The sequence below is a fragment of the Schistosoma haematobium genome, chromosome ZW, assembly GCF_000699445.3.
Source record: "Schistosoma haematobium chromosome ZW, whole genome shotgun sequence".
Lineage (NCBI taxonomy): Eukaryota > Metazoa > Platyhelminthes > Trematoda > Strigeidida > Schistosomatidae > Schistosoma > Schistosoma haematobium.
Genome location: NC_067195.1, coordinates 62,123,396 through 62,141,298, shown reverse-complemented (window position 1 = coordinate 62,141,298; position 17,903 = coordinate 62,123,396). Strand labels below are relative to the sequence as shown.

The 17,903-nt window shown below is 33.6% G+C and overlaps 2 protein-coding genes across 2 annotated transcripts in view; one reads left to right on the top strand and one right to left on the bottom strand.

Annotated features, from left to right (window-relative positions):
* Nucleotides 1-15,846, top strand: part of TNPO1 (Transportin-1) — a gene marked incomplete at its 5' end in the record, with an annotated part of 49,151 nt that extends 33,305 nt beyond the window's left edge. The window contains 7 exons of the mRNA XM_035731826.2: nt 1,509-1,694; nt 1,737-1,815; nt 4,036-4,273; nt 10,228-10,526; nt 12,410-12,543; nt 14,519-14,603; nt 15,460-15,846. The remainder of the gene's footprint in view (nt 1-1,508; nt 1,695-1,736; nt 1,816-4,035; nt 4,274-10,227; nt 10,527-12,409; nt 12,544-14,518; nt 14,604-15,459) is intronic.
* Nucleotides 8,476-9,576, bottom strand: MS3_00004095 (uncharacterized protein; the record flags this gene model as incomplete). The annotated part of the gene is made up of 1 exon (XM_035731825.1): nt 8,476-9,576. One exon carries the CDS (start codon nt 9,574-9,576, stop codon nt 8,476-8,478), a length of 1,101 nt encoding a protein of 366 aa, XP_035589791.1.
* Nucleotides 15,847-17,903: the final 2,057 nt, after the last annotated feature.

Sequence of the window (17,903 nt, the reverse complement as noted above, 5' to 3'; positions counted from 1 at the left end):
TTTATTTGGTGCATCCCTGTACCAATGTTTATGTGTTTAAATAAATAAATCCACATTACTTTAGACAAATTAGTGTATGCAGATGTGCCGTCTAATTTAATGGAAGGTAAGTATGATTCACACTCAGTCGAAGTAGGAAAATGTTTACTGCACCCGAGACTGTGACATATTTCCATTATATTTTCGATTAGTACATCTTATGATGTTACAGCATGTTACTTAATGTTTCATTTTGTAATTGGATAAATCAGATAAGGATAAAGAAAATTGGGGCGATGAAACTTTCTTTACCCAAGGGATCTGCCCATAATTTGATGAACTTTCAGATATATATTGTTCCCCCAATTCTTATTACCATACATAACTTCTAAACTTAATTAATTCTACGTATCTGTGCAGTTTATTCAGAGATAACTCGTGTTTCTTGCCAATAAACGTCCAGTTCTATCTTATATACTCAACACTACTTTTGAGAGTAGTAAATTCTATGGCAGAATACTTAATTTTACTCCACAATAAAAATAGTTATGAAGTATCTTTAAAATAACAAAACGTTCGAATTTTAGATATTTTTACGGTAGGAATCAATAACTTGTCTGGATTAGTTTCAAATATTTTCCTTCTTTAGTCGCTTAAGTTTACAGGATTCTTGAATCCACTCCTGATTATCGACCCCATTTATCCATCTTACAAGGCAAAAGGTTGTCAGTGTTAATTTTAAACGATCTAATGGTGACATATGAATAGAATTCATGAGTACTTAGATATATTCTATCTAAACAAACTTTAGGTAATATTAGTATAATGACAAACGTTTATGGGTTTTATTTGTTATACGTTGCAATACACTTGGAAGGATTATGAGAAAAAGTATGTCAAAATAAACGGAAAAGAGGAAAAAAAGACTAAGAGTAGTGAAATTATGGATACTTGGAAAGAATAAACGCACGTGTATCACTCGTACCAATATTATCCATAAATTACTCGACACGTTTAATCCCAGTTTTAATATTGTTATGCCAAGATATATCTGCCCGCAGATGTTTCAGTCTGACTGCTTTATTTTGTGTTATATATTAAGTAAAGTCGACTGAAATCCGGCCTGGATAACACAAAGCAAGTTATAATTTATCTATATGTTCTTTAAAAAAGAGGTATTGAGTTTATCGTCAGAAACCAGTTGGTGAAGATCTCTATTTGGTATACCAATTAGGTGACATAAATCTTACATATGAAGACTTAAACTCGCAGGATAGGAATTAATTTGTTTTTTCTGGTTGGCGATTTTTAACGTAGTTTTTTTACGACGTTGGGATCATAACTATAATCTTAACTCTCCTCTTTTCGTCTGTGCTTGCGACTACAAAGGGGATCTAGTTACCATAGTGCAGGCACCGTATGAAGTTTTTTTCAAATAATATGATCTTTCATTAACCTATGCCTGTTGATTAGTGACTTATAATAAACTGGCCATTTACTAGTTATTATTTTCGTCTTGATTTATTCAGAAATCCAGATGAATTGTATGGAAACGTGTCATGTAAACGTGAGAAACTTCGTAACTTATACTCTCATCAAACGTCCTCGCCGATTCTACTTCAGGAATCACAAAACAACTTTGAATCACGATCACACGATAATATGGAGTCTAAATTACAGAATATGGATAGAACTACAGAAGGTAGTAGCGCTAGGTTGGTTTATCTTCAAGAAAAACTTAAGACATGTTTATCTAGTATCCCGCTTGACGAAAATAGTTCAGAAAGTGATGGTGTGTCTGTACTAACTCGGTCAAACTCATTTCGTACTCAACAGGTAGATTCGCTGGATTTTTTTAAGTTCCGGTCAATGCGTTGTACGGTTTTGTAACAAATTTGTGTAAAAATGAAATATTAAGTCAATCAGGCTTTCATATTTTAGTTACTGCCATGCAAATTATGTTAGTTTTAAAATTAAAAAAAGCTCAATACAACACCACATAGAAAATTTTGGTTCTCTGAATATACAGCCTATATTTATTGTGTAGTGTCAGTCATTATTTTAAGCCCATATATCTTATTCTAGCTTTCGGACATCCCATTTTATTCATTCTACTTGAGCCATACTTTGACCTTGTTATTTATTCGCTTATCAATCTAGACTGTTTTTATATAAGCGTATATGTGTGTGCCCTTCTTATCCCATTAATCACATGTCTGTAGCTTTATTTTTGTCTGACTATAAATATTGAGTAACGCTTGACCAAAATGGAGTTGGCTTCCCAGCCATCTTCCCTGCGTGTCATTTTGCTTTGCTCTGTTTCATTCGCTTCATATACAAAAATATATGTATGCACAAATCAATTCTCGTTATTCGATTTATTTAATTCCATTATTGGCTAACGCGATTTAAGTCGACGATTATATACGAGAATAGGCGATAACAATCATTCGTACGATCTAAATAGGAGTCAGATCCACGGGCCACTAAATTGGTGAGCCCTTCAACGAACATCGTCCGGTCAAAATGACGGCAAATAAAAGGGCCCCACTAAAATTGTTTCAGGTCAATGATTACTGACTATTAGTTTATCGAAAAACTGATACAGTTTGAAATAGTTTCAGTTATGAAATGAAGTGAGCTTGGGAAACAAGGTACACTGAAAAGCTGTTCTGCTGCCTATCATCACTGTACCCCCTTAACTTCACTAAGAACAGGACTCGTCCTTAAATCAAAATAATACCTGCAATCCACCAGATTATTTAGCAATTGTATTTATTGCTAACTTGCTACGAAAGAACTGGCTGGAGGGTCCCATCTAGGTCTGAAGTGAGGCGGTTTTTTGCCAATGACATCAAATGACTGTTACGTTAAATCATGGATTAGTTGAAGTTCAAAAGGTGGATCACTGGATTCTAATACAGTGGCTTGGATGCTACGTGTCATCCCTGGTGAGTTTATAGGTACGGCTAACAAGGTCCAGACAGAGCAGGGAAACGTATTTGGTCTTCTTTAGTTTCAGGCTGCCGTTTGGTATACGTCAGTTTGTGACTAAAGATACCCTTAAATTAGACTAGCTTCCACAAGTCATTCAGACAATTTAGAATAATCTTTGCCATGTTAGGTTTTTATCAATCTAAAAGTGATTATTTGAAGATTAATCGCTTCATATAATCATAATTTCAGGCCATTCATATACTATTTGAAATAATTTCAACCGTATAACCACTAGGTGAAATATTAGTGTTGTAATCTAAGAAAATATACATTTCAATGATAACCAATCGGTGTCATTTTCACTTTGTAATTTCATAAATTGATACTATATCACTAAACCTGAAACCTTTTAAAATGTACTAACTTCTTGTTGGAGAAATGACTTAAGTGGTTTTCAATGCACGGAAGTGATACTAAATTTCCGCTTTATCTTTGACACATGTAATGCGCTTTGGCAACTACATACATTCCACAACCTGCCACTGAGTGTAAGTAGAAATCGATTTTTGAAATATAACCAGTCTAACAATCTGGACAACGAAATTGTTAATAAGCTTTCTATTTTGATATGGATAAGCAATGACTTCTGGACTTAAAAACTGAGTACAAACATGACAATAAGATAAACAAGCTTTCTCTGACAATATAAAACTGACTCAGGATCAGAGTACTCATTTGTCAATCTAATCAACACTGAGGTTTAGGCACTAAAGTTTTCTGTCAAACTAAACAGAAAAAGTAAACATGTACCAGATCAGTTGTCTATCACTTTTTATGCTTGTATTTAAATAAAAGCAATACATGGTAATAAGTTCTAAGTCCCGAAATAATTGTATTCATGAGATCCGAATTAATACCTGCTCACATCTAACCTCTTAAAGTTAGGAGGTTCATACTAGTTGTTTTAAAACCTGGGTGGCAAAGATAAGTATATCATTCTAGCTGGTGGTATGAGAGAACCTGTGCAGCACTTATATTTGTTTAAAGCTTTATTCACCATAAATTTATTTAAATCCATTATCAGAGTTTGTTTTATTCCTTCCTAAAATGTAATCTCAGTTAAAACGTGCTTCTGACAATTGTAACTGCAGCTGCAAAAGTGTACTTAAATTACATGCCAAACCTTTAGTGGATACATTGCATATTTATGCCGATAAGCATTCAACTGTACCATACCTTGTCAGTCCTACTAAAGAAAATGAAGACCTGTCCAATCAATCGTTTTATAAATTATTAAGTGGATTTCCTAAAATAGATTTAGATGAACATGAGGAGCGGATTTTGCGCAAAAAGGCATGTAAGTTGAATTTTTTGAAGACAGGTTTTCACTGATGAGATTTATATCTATTGATAATAGTAAATTCTCACTTAGTCATGATAAAACAGCGTCTTGTTAACTGTTCAATGAAATAGTTTTTGTAGTAAGTGTCAGGATTCCATATGAATTTTTAATGAATAACTATTCGAATGAAACTTACTAATCACTGTCATAAGGAGAGGTGAGTTGAACGTGTTACACTAAGCAATTTTTTAAAACAATGAGTTCAGATAACTGGTATTACTTCACTAGTTAGCCTTAGTATCACAATTTTGTTTTCTGTATTATTGAACCACAATTTATTTTAAAGTGTCGTATGTCTGAGGCGTTCATATTTGCTTGGGGAAATGAAATTTTTGGAATGACATAAGACAATATGCATAAGTATTTGTCATCTTATTCATTGTATATCTTATTGATTATAATTAGGTTTATGTGCTCCAAACTGGCTAATACGTAGTCGATGGCTTATTAGAGTGTTCTCGCTATCTATCTGACATATTTATCGATCTTATACCAATATAATCCTTAAAATATTAGCTTTTGTAGTCATTAAAGGCGCAAGTGGAGCTTGGAAAATAGCGAACGTAAAAATATCAAGCAGTTTTTGGGTTGAATCCTTATTCTTCTCAGGTTTTGAAGCTTAAGAGTGGTCTTGAGTGCTCATCTTGTTGTGCTAATGAGGTATGACAACTTGAACCGATGCATAAATGTGCATGGTCCTACGTTGTGACCGACTGACTTCGAAGCCTAAGCATACTTGATGACACAATGATAGTCATTTTCCTTCATTTGACCTTACTGATTTACAGGTTTTTGATAGGTTATTTTTATAGGGGATACTAAATGACTAAATAAACTTACAGGAGAGCCCTTACTTGGTCACTGTTAATTCAAGTTCAATTTACAGGAGAGTGTCATTGTAATCGTTTACTCCAAATGGTATCCGTCAAGACTGCGCATTCTTCCCCTTTTAGTTTACTTTCGTCATGGATGTTCTCCTAATGATGACCACCGCAACTCTTACCTAGAACCACTCTCACAGAGATAGAGTACGCAAATAAAATATACATCTGAACCCTGGATTCTTGAAGTTGGGAATTTTCGGTAAGTGCTTGTGTTTGGCCATCGTAGTCTCTGAGGGATTTCTCACGTTCGAGGTATGGTACAGTAATGGCAGTTCAATCAATGTTACAATTTAAATAAAGGGAACTAATTGCACGATGTTACTATCTTGAAACACTGGCTTCTGTTATGACTTTATGTCCGGCTTTTTATCACGTGATTTATCCACCAAACCAAAATACGACTTATACAATCGTAGCACTGTGCCAAAACCAATGACGTTCGACCGGTATGAGCAGCCTAGCGTCCTTATTGGTCCTATGTCAGCCTAGCCCGTCCATTTGAGTCCAGAACAACAATACCAGCTTCCAATATGCGAATCATATATTTCAAACATACTGTGTTTATATATCAAACAAATAAACCGCAACGCACCATGAAATAGGAAATAACATTTGTACACAATAAAGCCAAAAAGTAGCTGTGAACGTGGGAGTCAGTAGTTAACAAACTGAGCATAATTTAGGGACAGTAAATCGCATAATAATAGATTATAGGTCAAAATGAAGCTTATAATAAGAGGGATATAAATATACATAATCTAACTATTGAATAATTATACAATAAGAATATTAGTCCATTAATAGTCCTCAGAAGTCACCTGTAATTTAATATCCACTAGGATATAACAGCTTCTACTGTTTAAACATCCTGTACGTCATCCTAGTGGGTTTTAAACTGCTCATTATTTGATGATTACATAACTGGGTACGAAACTCAGAGGATAAGTCTGTTCACAAAATATAAACATATATAGCATTAGTGTCTTCTGCCCATCCCGAATTTCTGGCTGGAGTCGTGCGTGTCATGGAACTTGGTGGCTTAATAATTTACTTGAACTCTTTGTATAAGTAAAATGAATCCTATACTTGGGCTAAATTAACCTCGGTTATTTTCTTTTGATAAATAATCTCCTTATTAGTTAGTTGATTGTGTAACCTTTCTGTCCCTTCGCAGCGTTATCAATTCACTTCCCGTGCTCCTATTTCTTGGCTCTTTATTTATGTCATATAAACAAGTGGGAAAATAATTGGTCACATTAATGCTCTCAACACAAATTTAGTAAACTCTTGATAATTAGATTTGGTCTCCTGAAAGATTCTTTCAAGGTATAAAGGTCATTGGTTCGATTTCATTCAAAAGATTATAATCCCTACGTTTTATGAAGTTCCAATGAATTTGACCTGAATTATTTCAATCAAATTGAACTGCAGTTCGAACCACTTCAACACTAAGGGAACTCAACGGTTGAGTGAAATGTCTAATTTTTCTTTAGTTCAATAGATAAAAATACCTTTGGATGCTGATTTCATAGCCGGAATCCTCATGTCTGTAGGCTTTACAATCCTCTGAAGATTTCTGTAAGCTCAGTCAGGAATTACCAAACACTGGTTTCAGTTTAGCGTTTCATGAAATACAAATATATTTGATACTGGTTATCAAAATGTTATGACCTTGATCTGTGTACTCTAGATTAAGACCTTGACGCAATAGGCTGGTCGGTTTAACCTTGAGGCCAGTACGCGTGAGTTCGAGGCGGGGTAGAGAGAAGAAAACTATCCTGTTACCTGATTGGCTGACAAGCACGGTAACGAGAGAAGACAAGACAATCGGAACACTATTCGCTCTATTCCGATATACCGACTTCCCGTGAATTCTCTGAATTCAGACTAGTGCAAAAAGGTACATGAATAAATATAGGTGATTAACCCGACCACAACGTACAATAATTTGGAAAAATACGAGTATGCACAAAACTGGGAATTAGAGTAGAAAATAAGGTGCAAAATATTATGTTTAAATTACAATGGCTTCGGAACAAAAAAGGGTATGGCAATGAATGATACATCGAACGAAAGCTCATGTTCTGTAGAATAGATTAGGGACAAAAATAAATGTCAATGTTTTACAAGCTTTGAATAAAATGAAATAACGTCCCGAAAAATAGGTTTCATAGTTTGTCAGAGCTTCTTGTTTCCCTGTTCACATCACAAAATCTTTAGACTTTGACAGAGATTAGAAATGACTTTTTTGACTTAAGAAAGAATGGTAATTTTTCGAGTGGTATTATAGCAACTCCCCTACAATCAAATTCGGTTATGGTTAATTTTGATTATGCCCTTTTATTAACTTAACAAACAATGCTATTCGAATAGTAACAATTCGCATCTTTCTTTGTGTTATTATGATCACTACCATATCTGTATAGACTTATACGCTTGATCACATGACAGACTTTAGCTGAAATGTTGATCGCTTAAATATCACTTGGTGATTCATTCTCTTCCCCATGTATATGTGCACTCAAATCCTATTATTAGCCTTTGTTTTGCCTTGCTGTGCCCTTATTCGATTTGGCTATAAATTCGTCTTCGTATCGGCCCGCACGCACATATTTATCTCTCTGCTTCATATACAGTTGATGTGCTTATAGCTTTGTGATCTGTGCTATCCGCTAATAATCTGTAGTTACCGCTTCTTATTGCTTTCTGATATCAAACACCATGGGACTTATATAATAACGGTTACAAAGGTGATTAATTAACGAAGCAAAACCAATACAATCTAAATGCCGATATTCAAAATAATAATTTTATATATTCTGAAAATAATTACAGAATTCACGTCAGTTTAGAGGCATGATCAATTTGATATAAATAGTAACATTAGATGTACGGAACAAACATGTGATAGAAAAAAGTTTTAAGTATACTAGTACAGTAATTGTTTAGGTAGTACATATATTACAGCGATCCAATGCATCAGTCGGGAACTCTTTATACTTCTTAAATGGACAGCCTGTTGATTTATGAACGATGTAATTAAGGTCATTTCCTGTGCCAGATCGAATTAATGATAATTATCTACAACTACAGAAAGTAAAACGAGAACAGAGAGCACGGAACAACAAATCAGTAATTACCAAAATGTCAATCAGGTCTAACAAAATGCATGTGACACAGTGATATACTGTTGTTAGATATTCAAATTAGTTAAAGTTGCTAAGGACGGTGTTGACGTAAAGCGACGGCAAGTAAGTGCACTAATAAAAATGGCTAAACATTTAAAGTTCCTATAATATCACTTGCGGTATGAGATACACTTACAGGTGCTAGAACATTAAATGGATCGATACAGCGAAAAAATAATGGGAGTGGTTTTATCGTATGGATAGATTGTGGTAGGTTATTCCAGAGTCTAGAAAATTTACAGGTGACGTAATTCATATGAAGAGATGATTTAGAATAAGTTTGTTTCACTAGTGCCACGGAATTACGGATGTCATAATGAGAAGTTTCTGCATATTGAATCACGTGATTGGATGTAAAGGATAGTTTATTAAGTAGTTTGAAGAGAAAGATAAGATTTAGATTGGGTCTCGTCTTCCATAAAGGGTCTAGCCCAAGTTTATTACATCTAGAATTATAAGTTAAGGTACAATCAGCTCCAAGAATACGAAGTGTAAATCGTCCATGTACCGATTCCAGCTTTAATTTATCCTTTATGTGCGCACTGCTAACAATAAACGTGCAATATTCTAGAAGTGGTCGGACACAAACTTTGTACATTAAAATACATGACTCAGTGTTGTAAAGATTTCGAGTTATGTAACCTATTAGACGTTGAGACTTAGAGGTCTGTTTCAATATCTGTTCTGTAAACGATAAGTCTTCGGAATATCTAAGTCCTAAGTCTACTACTGTATGTAACCTAGATAACACTTCCCCATTTATGGTAAGGTCTAGGTTGAGTGATGTATCGCCGAAGCATATCCATCCACATTTAACCGTATTAAGCTCCAGTTGCCATTTTAAGCACCACTGTGCTACCTTGTTAAGCTCCATGCTGATGCAATTTTGCATATTTTTCAGCTCATGTGGAGAAAATGAATATACTACTTTAAGATCATCTGCGTATAGAAGGGGCTTACGGACACAAAAACTTTCACAAATATCATTGATAAACACTAAAAAGGGCAAAGGGCCTAAGACAATACCTTGTATTACACCACTTCTAACAGGGGCAGCGTTAGACAATGAAGAGTTAATTTTAACTATTTGATGTTGATCGCTGATAAAGGAATCAAACCGAACCAGCAAGGGATTTTGAACCCCATAAGATGCGAGTTTACCTATAAGAAGTTGTTGGCTAACCATGTCAAAGACTTTAGAAATGTCCAGATATAGTACTAAGACTAGATATCCTTGGCTACGTAGAGAATAGATTAAATTAAAGAAGTCAAAATGACATGTCATGCAAGAACGAGTTTTAAGAAATCCATGTTGAGTATCATTGATAAATTTTCCAGCAAGTAAGTAGTTGGAAAGTTCATCACTTATAATTTTTTCCAGAATTCTAGTTAGTAATACATTAGTTCTTATGGAAATTTTATATTTCAAGTGTGTTAATGTCGTTCTAAGAATCGTAATTACTACTTATTTTACTACCTTCCTTTACTACTCGACATCGTGCTCTAAAAAATACCAACCACGCTTATTTTCAACTTTCTTTCGTAAATTGGTCACTGAGATTCTTTTAATACCTGTGATAAATTGTTTTATAATTTGCATGTTTAGGGTTATTTAAATAATAATTTTTCACTCGTGTTTACGTCACCTCAAGTAGTAAAAGCTCCTTTTAACATTCACTTGGTTTGCATCTATTTCAGTACTACTATTTGATTTCTATAATCTTAAGTTTAAAGTGCAGCAAAAATCTGTATTTTTCTACTAATACTATTACTGCCATAGTACTTTCGTGATTTTGAACTTACAATTTTTTAAATTATTTCCTTTTCAAACGCAAAGTAAGCGTAATGAGACAGCTTTCAAGCAATCCCTCCTCTGGTCTATCTCCCATACATGTTCCTGAATCTCATTCACAAAATATTGAGGAAAGACAGAGACGTCGTCTTGCACAGTTAGTTCATTATGATCGTCAAATTGAAAACCTCAGAAAACAAAGAGCAAGCGAAACCATCGAGAGGCGTATCCGGGGAGAAGCGAGAGAGAGAAAATTCCAATTAATTAGAGCTCGGAAATATTTCGACGAATTTGTCCGTGAATTCCGTCTGAAAAAAATTGCCAAGGTTAATACTGATGAAAAGGTAGTTACAGAAGTCAATAAGACGTAGTTTCTTTACAGCTTAATTTCATACACTATCTTAGTAATAATTCTAAGTCAACTAAAATTTATTTAAAGTCATTCCACAAGTTCTGGGATTTATCAGATGACTTAATTCATTCATAATTCTCAAGTCAGCCCGTTCAGGTAAGTGTTATCGTTTTCTCAATTATCTATCCCTGTGTCACTCAAATCCGTGTATTGAAGCAATATTGAAAACCAGTCGACTAAGACTATACAATGGATATGACTAATAGTGGATGAGTGGTGGCAGAAAACGAGAATAACAGTAACGGCTTCAAATATTTAAAATTATCACAGAAGTTGGTTTTAGAAAGACGATTTGCAAAACTGGTATTGAGAGTAGTGAAAGATTAACGGACAATCAACGTAAGCAATAATAAACATGAATAAAACACTATGAAGTATTTCGTTGATGTTCATCCACCTTCCGTTTATAAATTAACACTTCAAAGCACCAAATGTAGGGTCCTAACGAGCTGTGCTGGATAATTTTAACAATGATGGGTGCTTTTGTGACATGCGGTGTGCGAGATCTGATACACTGATACATGGTGTGCTACGCGCTAACCTCCCAACTGACTACTTGGGCGAGAACATAATTGTGAGCGGGAAAGTGTATTGGACTACCGAATAAAATGCACAAATACTCATTCATATATATACCACTCTAATCCTTAGGATATTGATCTATTTCGTAGTCAATGAAATGCATATGTCCTTTAGGTTACTCCTGCTCGCCATCTATTAACCTTCTCATTAGGCTACTTCTGATTGTCTCTGCATATTATTCTCTACAATTCTTCCAGCTGAAGTGTATTAGTTGTGTTCCGTCCAACTCATTCAGTTAGTCATATGTACGTTGACCCTCTGGCGCATATGCGCATTTGTTTAAGTTACCATACCATATTAACACAGAGATATGAAATTACCAAGCCAAACCCCAGAGTAGTTGAAGTAATAGCAGTGTTAGTCGCATTAAGAAAGAAAATATATAAAATTTCGAGATCCAGGAACTAATTAGTCTATAAATACTATAATAATAGTAGTAATTTAACACATTTTATAGGTTTCAAATTAATTCTATACGGTTCCGATTACTCTGAACCAGTAAAAAATTCATGTTATAATACATTTACCAAGTACCAGTTCATGTACCTAGCTTTGAGAGACAATTTCGTTATGTTAGATGTAATGATACTACAAAGTTGTTCAAATTAAATTAATTCAAATGTGATTTGAGTCTTCATCTAATTAGTTGACGATCAAGTGCTTTAAATAGTCAACCGCTTCTCTTGAAATAACTAAATCGTTACATCAGTAATTTTATTATCAGTAAAATAAACTTATGCTACACAGTTGTTTTGAAATACAAGTAAATAACATCGGCTATTTCTGTCAAATCAACTTACCACATATGTATTGGGCTTTTTCCACAAATCAAAGTCTTGCAAATTGTAAAGTTCACTCACACTGAAAAGCTTTGAAAATATCCTGTATTTTTTGTTGCCTAGTAATAGAACCAATATTTCATATTCTCCTATAATGAACAAGAACACAGGCTGGGACAACCAGTCGCATCCAAATACGTAATTACAGAATTTCTTGATAATGTATAGGAACCATACACTGAATACTCCATTAGTAATTTTCCATCATTTGTCCTTCACATTATGCGTGATTCTTCCAGTTCACAATTCCTTTCTGTTGTCTTCAACTCGATTTTCTGCCAGGTTTTCCACTTGCAATTGTTGTTATATACTGCTTACGTCTATTGACATAATTAGCATACAACACACTAAATCTTTCATGTTAATTTATGTTGATTTTCAATTTTTATTTAAGATATTTCGACAGTTTTTTCAGCAACTGATTCAAAAGCAAAAAGAATATTTTCTTGAGGTAAAAAAACTAGAACGTGAAGAAAATCTCCAGAAAGAAGAACAAAAAAGGAAAATCATGGAATCGTTAGAACATGAGTACTAGCATATTTTTATTTTCAACTCAGTTTAAAGTTTATGATATTAGTTGTTAGTCATATTTCAAGGTTGATTACTAAGATACTTATGCTTATTAATTATAAGATATATCTTCATTTATTTCAAAGCTCAAGTTTATCAAAGAAGTATTTCTTTCCAATTAGTTCCTCATCCTAGATGTACACTAATATGTAGATTTCTTAATGAATTATAAATCAATGTCAAATAAATGATGGTGTATCAATTTGAAAGTTTATCTCAATATTTTCTCTAAAGGTAACAAGCAGTTTGGTGCTGAACAAACATAAAGATAAAATGAACTTGCATTATTGGTTGAGTATTTATGTAATTTTGTTTTAACATTAATTTTACATCCATTGAGTAAGTGACTGTGACTATCTTTAGAAAAAATATAGTGATATATTTCTGAATTGATATACCACTTTTTTTAGGTATATATTTTATACTTAATCAAACTTGCGTACCGGTTGATATGACGGGCGGTTTACAATATTTTTTCCTCTCACACGCTTATTACGATGATACATTAATAAGACTAATCACATTATACCAGAAACAGGTTTCGCTACCCAAAATAGCAGTCACACACAATAGAAATCAATGATAAGAAGGAAAATCACATATTTAATAGTCTATGAGCTGTGGATATTTGTCTACGCTCAACGACCAATTATAATTTACTTTCACTACCACACATCACCAGTGTAGAGCTGTTGGTAAGGTACTAATTTAAAATAAATATTACTGTTATATACTAACAAGGAATAAGTGAATGGTAATTGCTAGGATCTATTTATGGATTGTTATTATATAGATATTCTTACTGTATATCTATGAAGTGACAATATTATATGTATATTCATATATATTACCAACGCTGAATTAACTACTATGAATCCGGTGTTCATCTTGTTGTGTTAATTAGGTATGGCAACTTGGACTGATGCACATGTGTGCATGGTCCCACGTTATAGTTGACTGACTGATATTCATATTCTTTTTATTATAAGCTTGCATTTAACCTATTGACTTCTATTATACGATTTACTATTCTTAAGTTAGTCCCAAATTTATTAGTTACAGTCTCACAATCACAGCCACTTTTGGCCTGATGTTGTATGATTGTTATAATCTATTTTATGGTATGATGAGGTCTGATTTGCTTGTATCTAAACTGCGTATGTCTGATGTACATCTTGGAGGTTGACATTGGTGTTCTGGACTGAACCATCTATGTTAGGCGATAAGCTAGTTTTTCAGAGGACTAATAAGAACTCAGAGTTGACTCTAGGCTACTCGTACTGGTTTGTGCGTTATTGGTTTGGCACAGTGCCAAGCTAATATAAGTTGGTGTTCCGTTGGGAATCATATCACATGATAATTAACAGAGCAAAGGTCACAACAATTACTTCACACAACTTCTATTTTGAATGCGTTCATAGGAATATTTAAAAAACTAGGGATATTTTTTCAATGCATTGAACATAAATGGCTAAAGTATCAAGGGTTTATGAAAAATTAACACGTACGATTGTTGGTAGTCATCGTCACTTTTCTACACTGTGGAACAAGAGGATATGTTGCTTCGATGGTAATGATTATGTTAGACTCCAATAATAAAACAAATTTCCTAGGTAACATCAGACAATGATCTTAATTAGATAACCATTGAAAAACAAAAAAACACTGGATAACTTTTTCATCCTAGTATGAGACTGATTGGCAATGCATATCCAAGACCCGGCCACCTAAGATCTAACTCAGGGCCTTCAGATCTTTCTACGAGTATCTTAATTTTAGATCACTGGATGGGCTATTTTATGGGGATTCGTTTTCATGAATATAATTGAGGATTTATTTATTTACTTTAAAAGTTACTATCACTTTTGATCCTAGACTTGATTATTTTGATTTAACTTTTTTTGACAATTTTATGTCTCTATGAAAACCACAGACATCGTATTCGCTTAGAATTAATGAATGAAAAGATAAATAAAGAAAGAGAAGAACAATCGATTCGTATGCGTGAAGAACAAAAAGTACGCCTGAATTCAAATGTATACTTAGTCTATCATGTAATTTAATATGTATGATATAACCAACTGTAAGAGGGGTAATGCTTTTATAAAAAATCCATTATCCTCATGCTATTTCTTACTTTATAAGCTTTTTGTATTGTTTCTGAACATTTTGACTGAAACTTAATTATTTTTCAAAAATATAATATTATGCTTATTTCCATACGCTATAGTGAAACGATGTTCATTGTGTTCTAAGTGTGTTGTTTTAATCAATCGTAGATCTGGCTTACAATCAGTATTGTTATGATTGAAATATTCGTTAGACTGTATTGATGACAAGTTGGTTTTATTTCTCTGTATATCAGGTGATGGAACACTTTCATTTATACGAGATCATTTAAGTTTATTGAGCTCTTATTAAGAAAAGTATTTCAGTCGCTTTAGCCATTATAGGTATCAATGCTAGGGTCGGACATGATGGTTTCTAATAAACTGAGCATTGGGTAGATAATTAATAATAAATATATTTTTTGTTATATCCCAATGAGTAGAAATATTGTATTTCTGACGTTTCGTGACCTAATGTAAGCCACTTTTTCAAAGTAAACAAACAACCGAATTGGATTGACAGTACACAGTCAAATTTCTTCATGATTAAACCATCAAGTCTGCAGAATGCAAAATCTTCCACACTACTATCGTTCTATTCAGTTTCTTGTAATTAAGAATGAAAAACTGATTATAATCGATCGCTGTTTACAAACCGATTCGACATTTTCAATAGTAGTAGCTCAAACATTTGTTATATTTTGATGATGATAGTTTGTTTTATATCAACTTAAATAAATCTTTTATTTATTTACTGATTTTTTAGGTTCTCAGAGAAAATAAACGGAAATTACGCCAACAACTGGAAATGAATCTACGCGAAATGCAGGAAGCATTTTTAAACAATCGAGACAGTGTTCATTTTAGGGAGCAAGATGCTAAAATGTTATTAGCATCAAATAACAATTTTTTATGTGACATTAAACGAACCATGTAAATAGTAAAGACACGTTTTTGTGTTGAAATAAGTAATTTATATTATATACCTTTCCATTATTAACTTTTTGTCAACAGCTAAAATTAACTGTGATCAAGTGCATGACGTCTATTATTACTTCATATTCTAATAGGCAGTTGAGATATTCAAAAATGTAGGAAGACTAAACGCAAAACCTTGTTTATCGTAATTTTGTATCCTTGAATAATTATATTCGTAGAACAGTAGCTTAGTGGTTAAAGCACTTTACTCCTAACTAATGGGTCGCAGGTTCACTATTACTTGAGTTTTGGACAAATGGATAGTGTCATAACTGAAAGAATATTATAGTAGTTGGAACTGGATTTCCGGATTATTATTAATGATAATTTTGTTGTGTAATTACCGAGTAACTAGATTGTTATGTATATGTATTTCTTTTATTATAAGCTTCCAACTAGCCCGTAAACTACTAACATACGACTTAATATTCTTATTTTATTGCCTATCTATTATTGTCTCCCCTATCCACAGTCACTTTTGACCTGTTTATGTATAATTGTTATTTCCCATATTATGTAATGCGGTCTGGGATTTCTGTATATAAACCACTTAGGTCTTGAATATAAATACAGTAGAGGCTGGTTGCTACTTCTGGACTCACGGCTGGGCGTAGAGACGGGCTAACAAATAATGGGCCAATAGGAACCTAGCTACCGAATCAAAGATAATAGTACTGGTCGGGCGTGTAATTGGCGAAGTCAGAGATACTATCCTGTAGAGTAAGTAACGGATCAAATTAGAATTATGCCTCCGACTAGTGACTTGGCACATGTTAATGATCAGTGAGTCTTCAAGAGATAACAGATAGAGAAATCAGTAGAAACGGATTGGGTTGCTTAAAGTCGAGTACATGAACCTACATTAGACCATAATGTAACTGAATCATCTGGTTCCAAATTATAAAAGCGAATCAATCATCAGTGTTCTGAAATACTAGCACTCATTATCCTCCTACTTTTAATGGAACTTTCTTTGAACTACAACTGTCCATACCGCTTCGCAATCTGATTGTACTAGACTTATCTAGTTCCTATTTTGGTTTGGTTACTTTTATGCAGATTTATATCACTTTGTTTTGAACTGTGTACAAAACTGACAGTTGGTCGTAATCACGAATTTCAGTCTAATCATGTTGTTAACAGAATTTATACAACCCTTTATTGTTATTATTTGCACTAAATAACCTAGTATTAAAATCTTATGACATTAACATGCTCACTCAGTATTCATATTTCCACACGAAATCAGTCTCTAAAACGTTAGATATATACAGCCTGATAATACATTTGTCGAATAGAGATCCCTTTGGTGAATTACGTGTTTTAAATGCGAATTACAGATATATTACATTGAGGAGAATTTGTAAACAAAGTGTATGTTTTAGTAAATTAAAGCAAATAAATTGCCGGTTAACATCAGCATCAACATAATTGACCAGATACATATAATCAAGAATTATATCTGACCATATTCGGCAAATTAGATTCGTTCACCACTACCTAAAGGGTTATCAGAACTAAATCGTCTAACCGCTTAAGGAACAAGATTTTTTATTGCTAATAAGCCAACCTGATCTCAATTAAAATATAATAGCCATTTCAGTGATCTGGTAATCGTGTCTACCTTCGGACAGTAAGTATTGATCAGTGTAATACATAAAGTTCGATGCAGTCATAACAACGAATGTAAACTCTGCAGTAAAACTAGTGTTCACTCAGAAATACACATTTTCCAAAAAAGAGACAATACACCGAGTCTGACGCAGATGTGCGTTAGCGAATCACGTTAGGATGACGAAATAAATATAACGAGGTGAATATCAAACGAGATTGAAATAATGTAGTAGCAATAATAATGAGGATTGAGAGTTGAAAATATGGTTCGAAAAAATGGAGTCGGAATGTATTCATAGATGAACGCTGCATTCCAAACATGCCTGAACTTTTGCTCAGTGTGATCACAAGTCTGCACCTTGTCAGCGTTTTTATAACTATGTAGTCTACGTATTCTAATTCAATAGGTGGACCTTCTGGTAGACTAATCGTTGAAAAGTCAGGTGAAAGAAGTATTAATCCTACCAGTACATCTAGGATGAAGTTAGATAGAAAGAGGGACAGTAAGTAACCGTGATGAACACAATTAAACATTGAGAATTTTGATGATAGTTCGCTAATAAGATCCGATTTGACCAATAGTATCTGGATAGAGAACCTCCGCAAGTTTGTGTACAT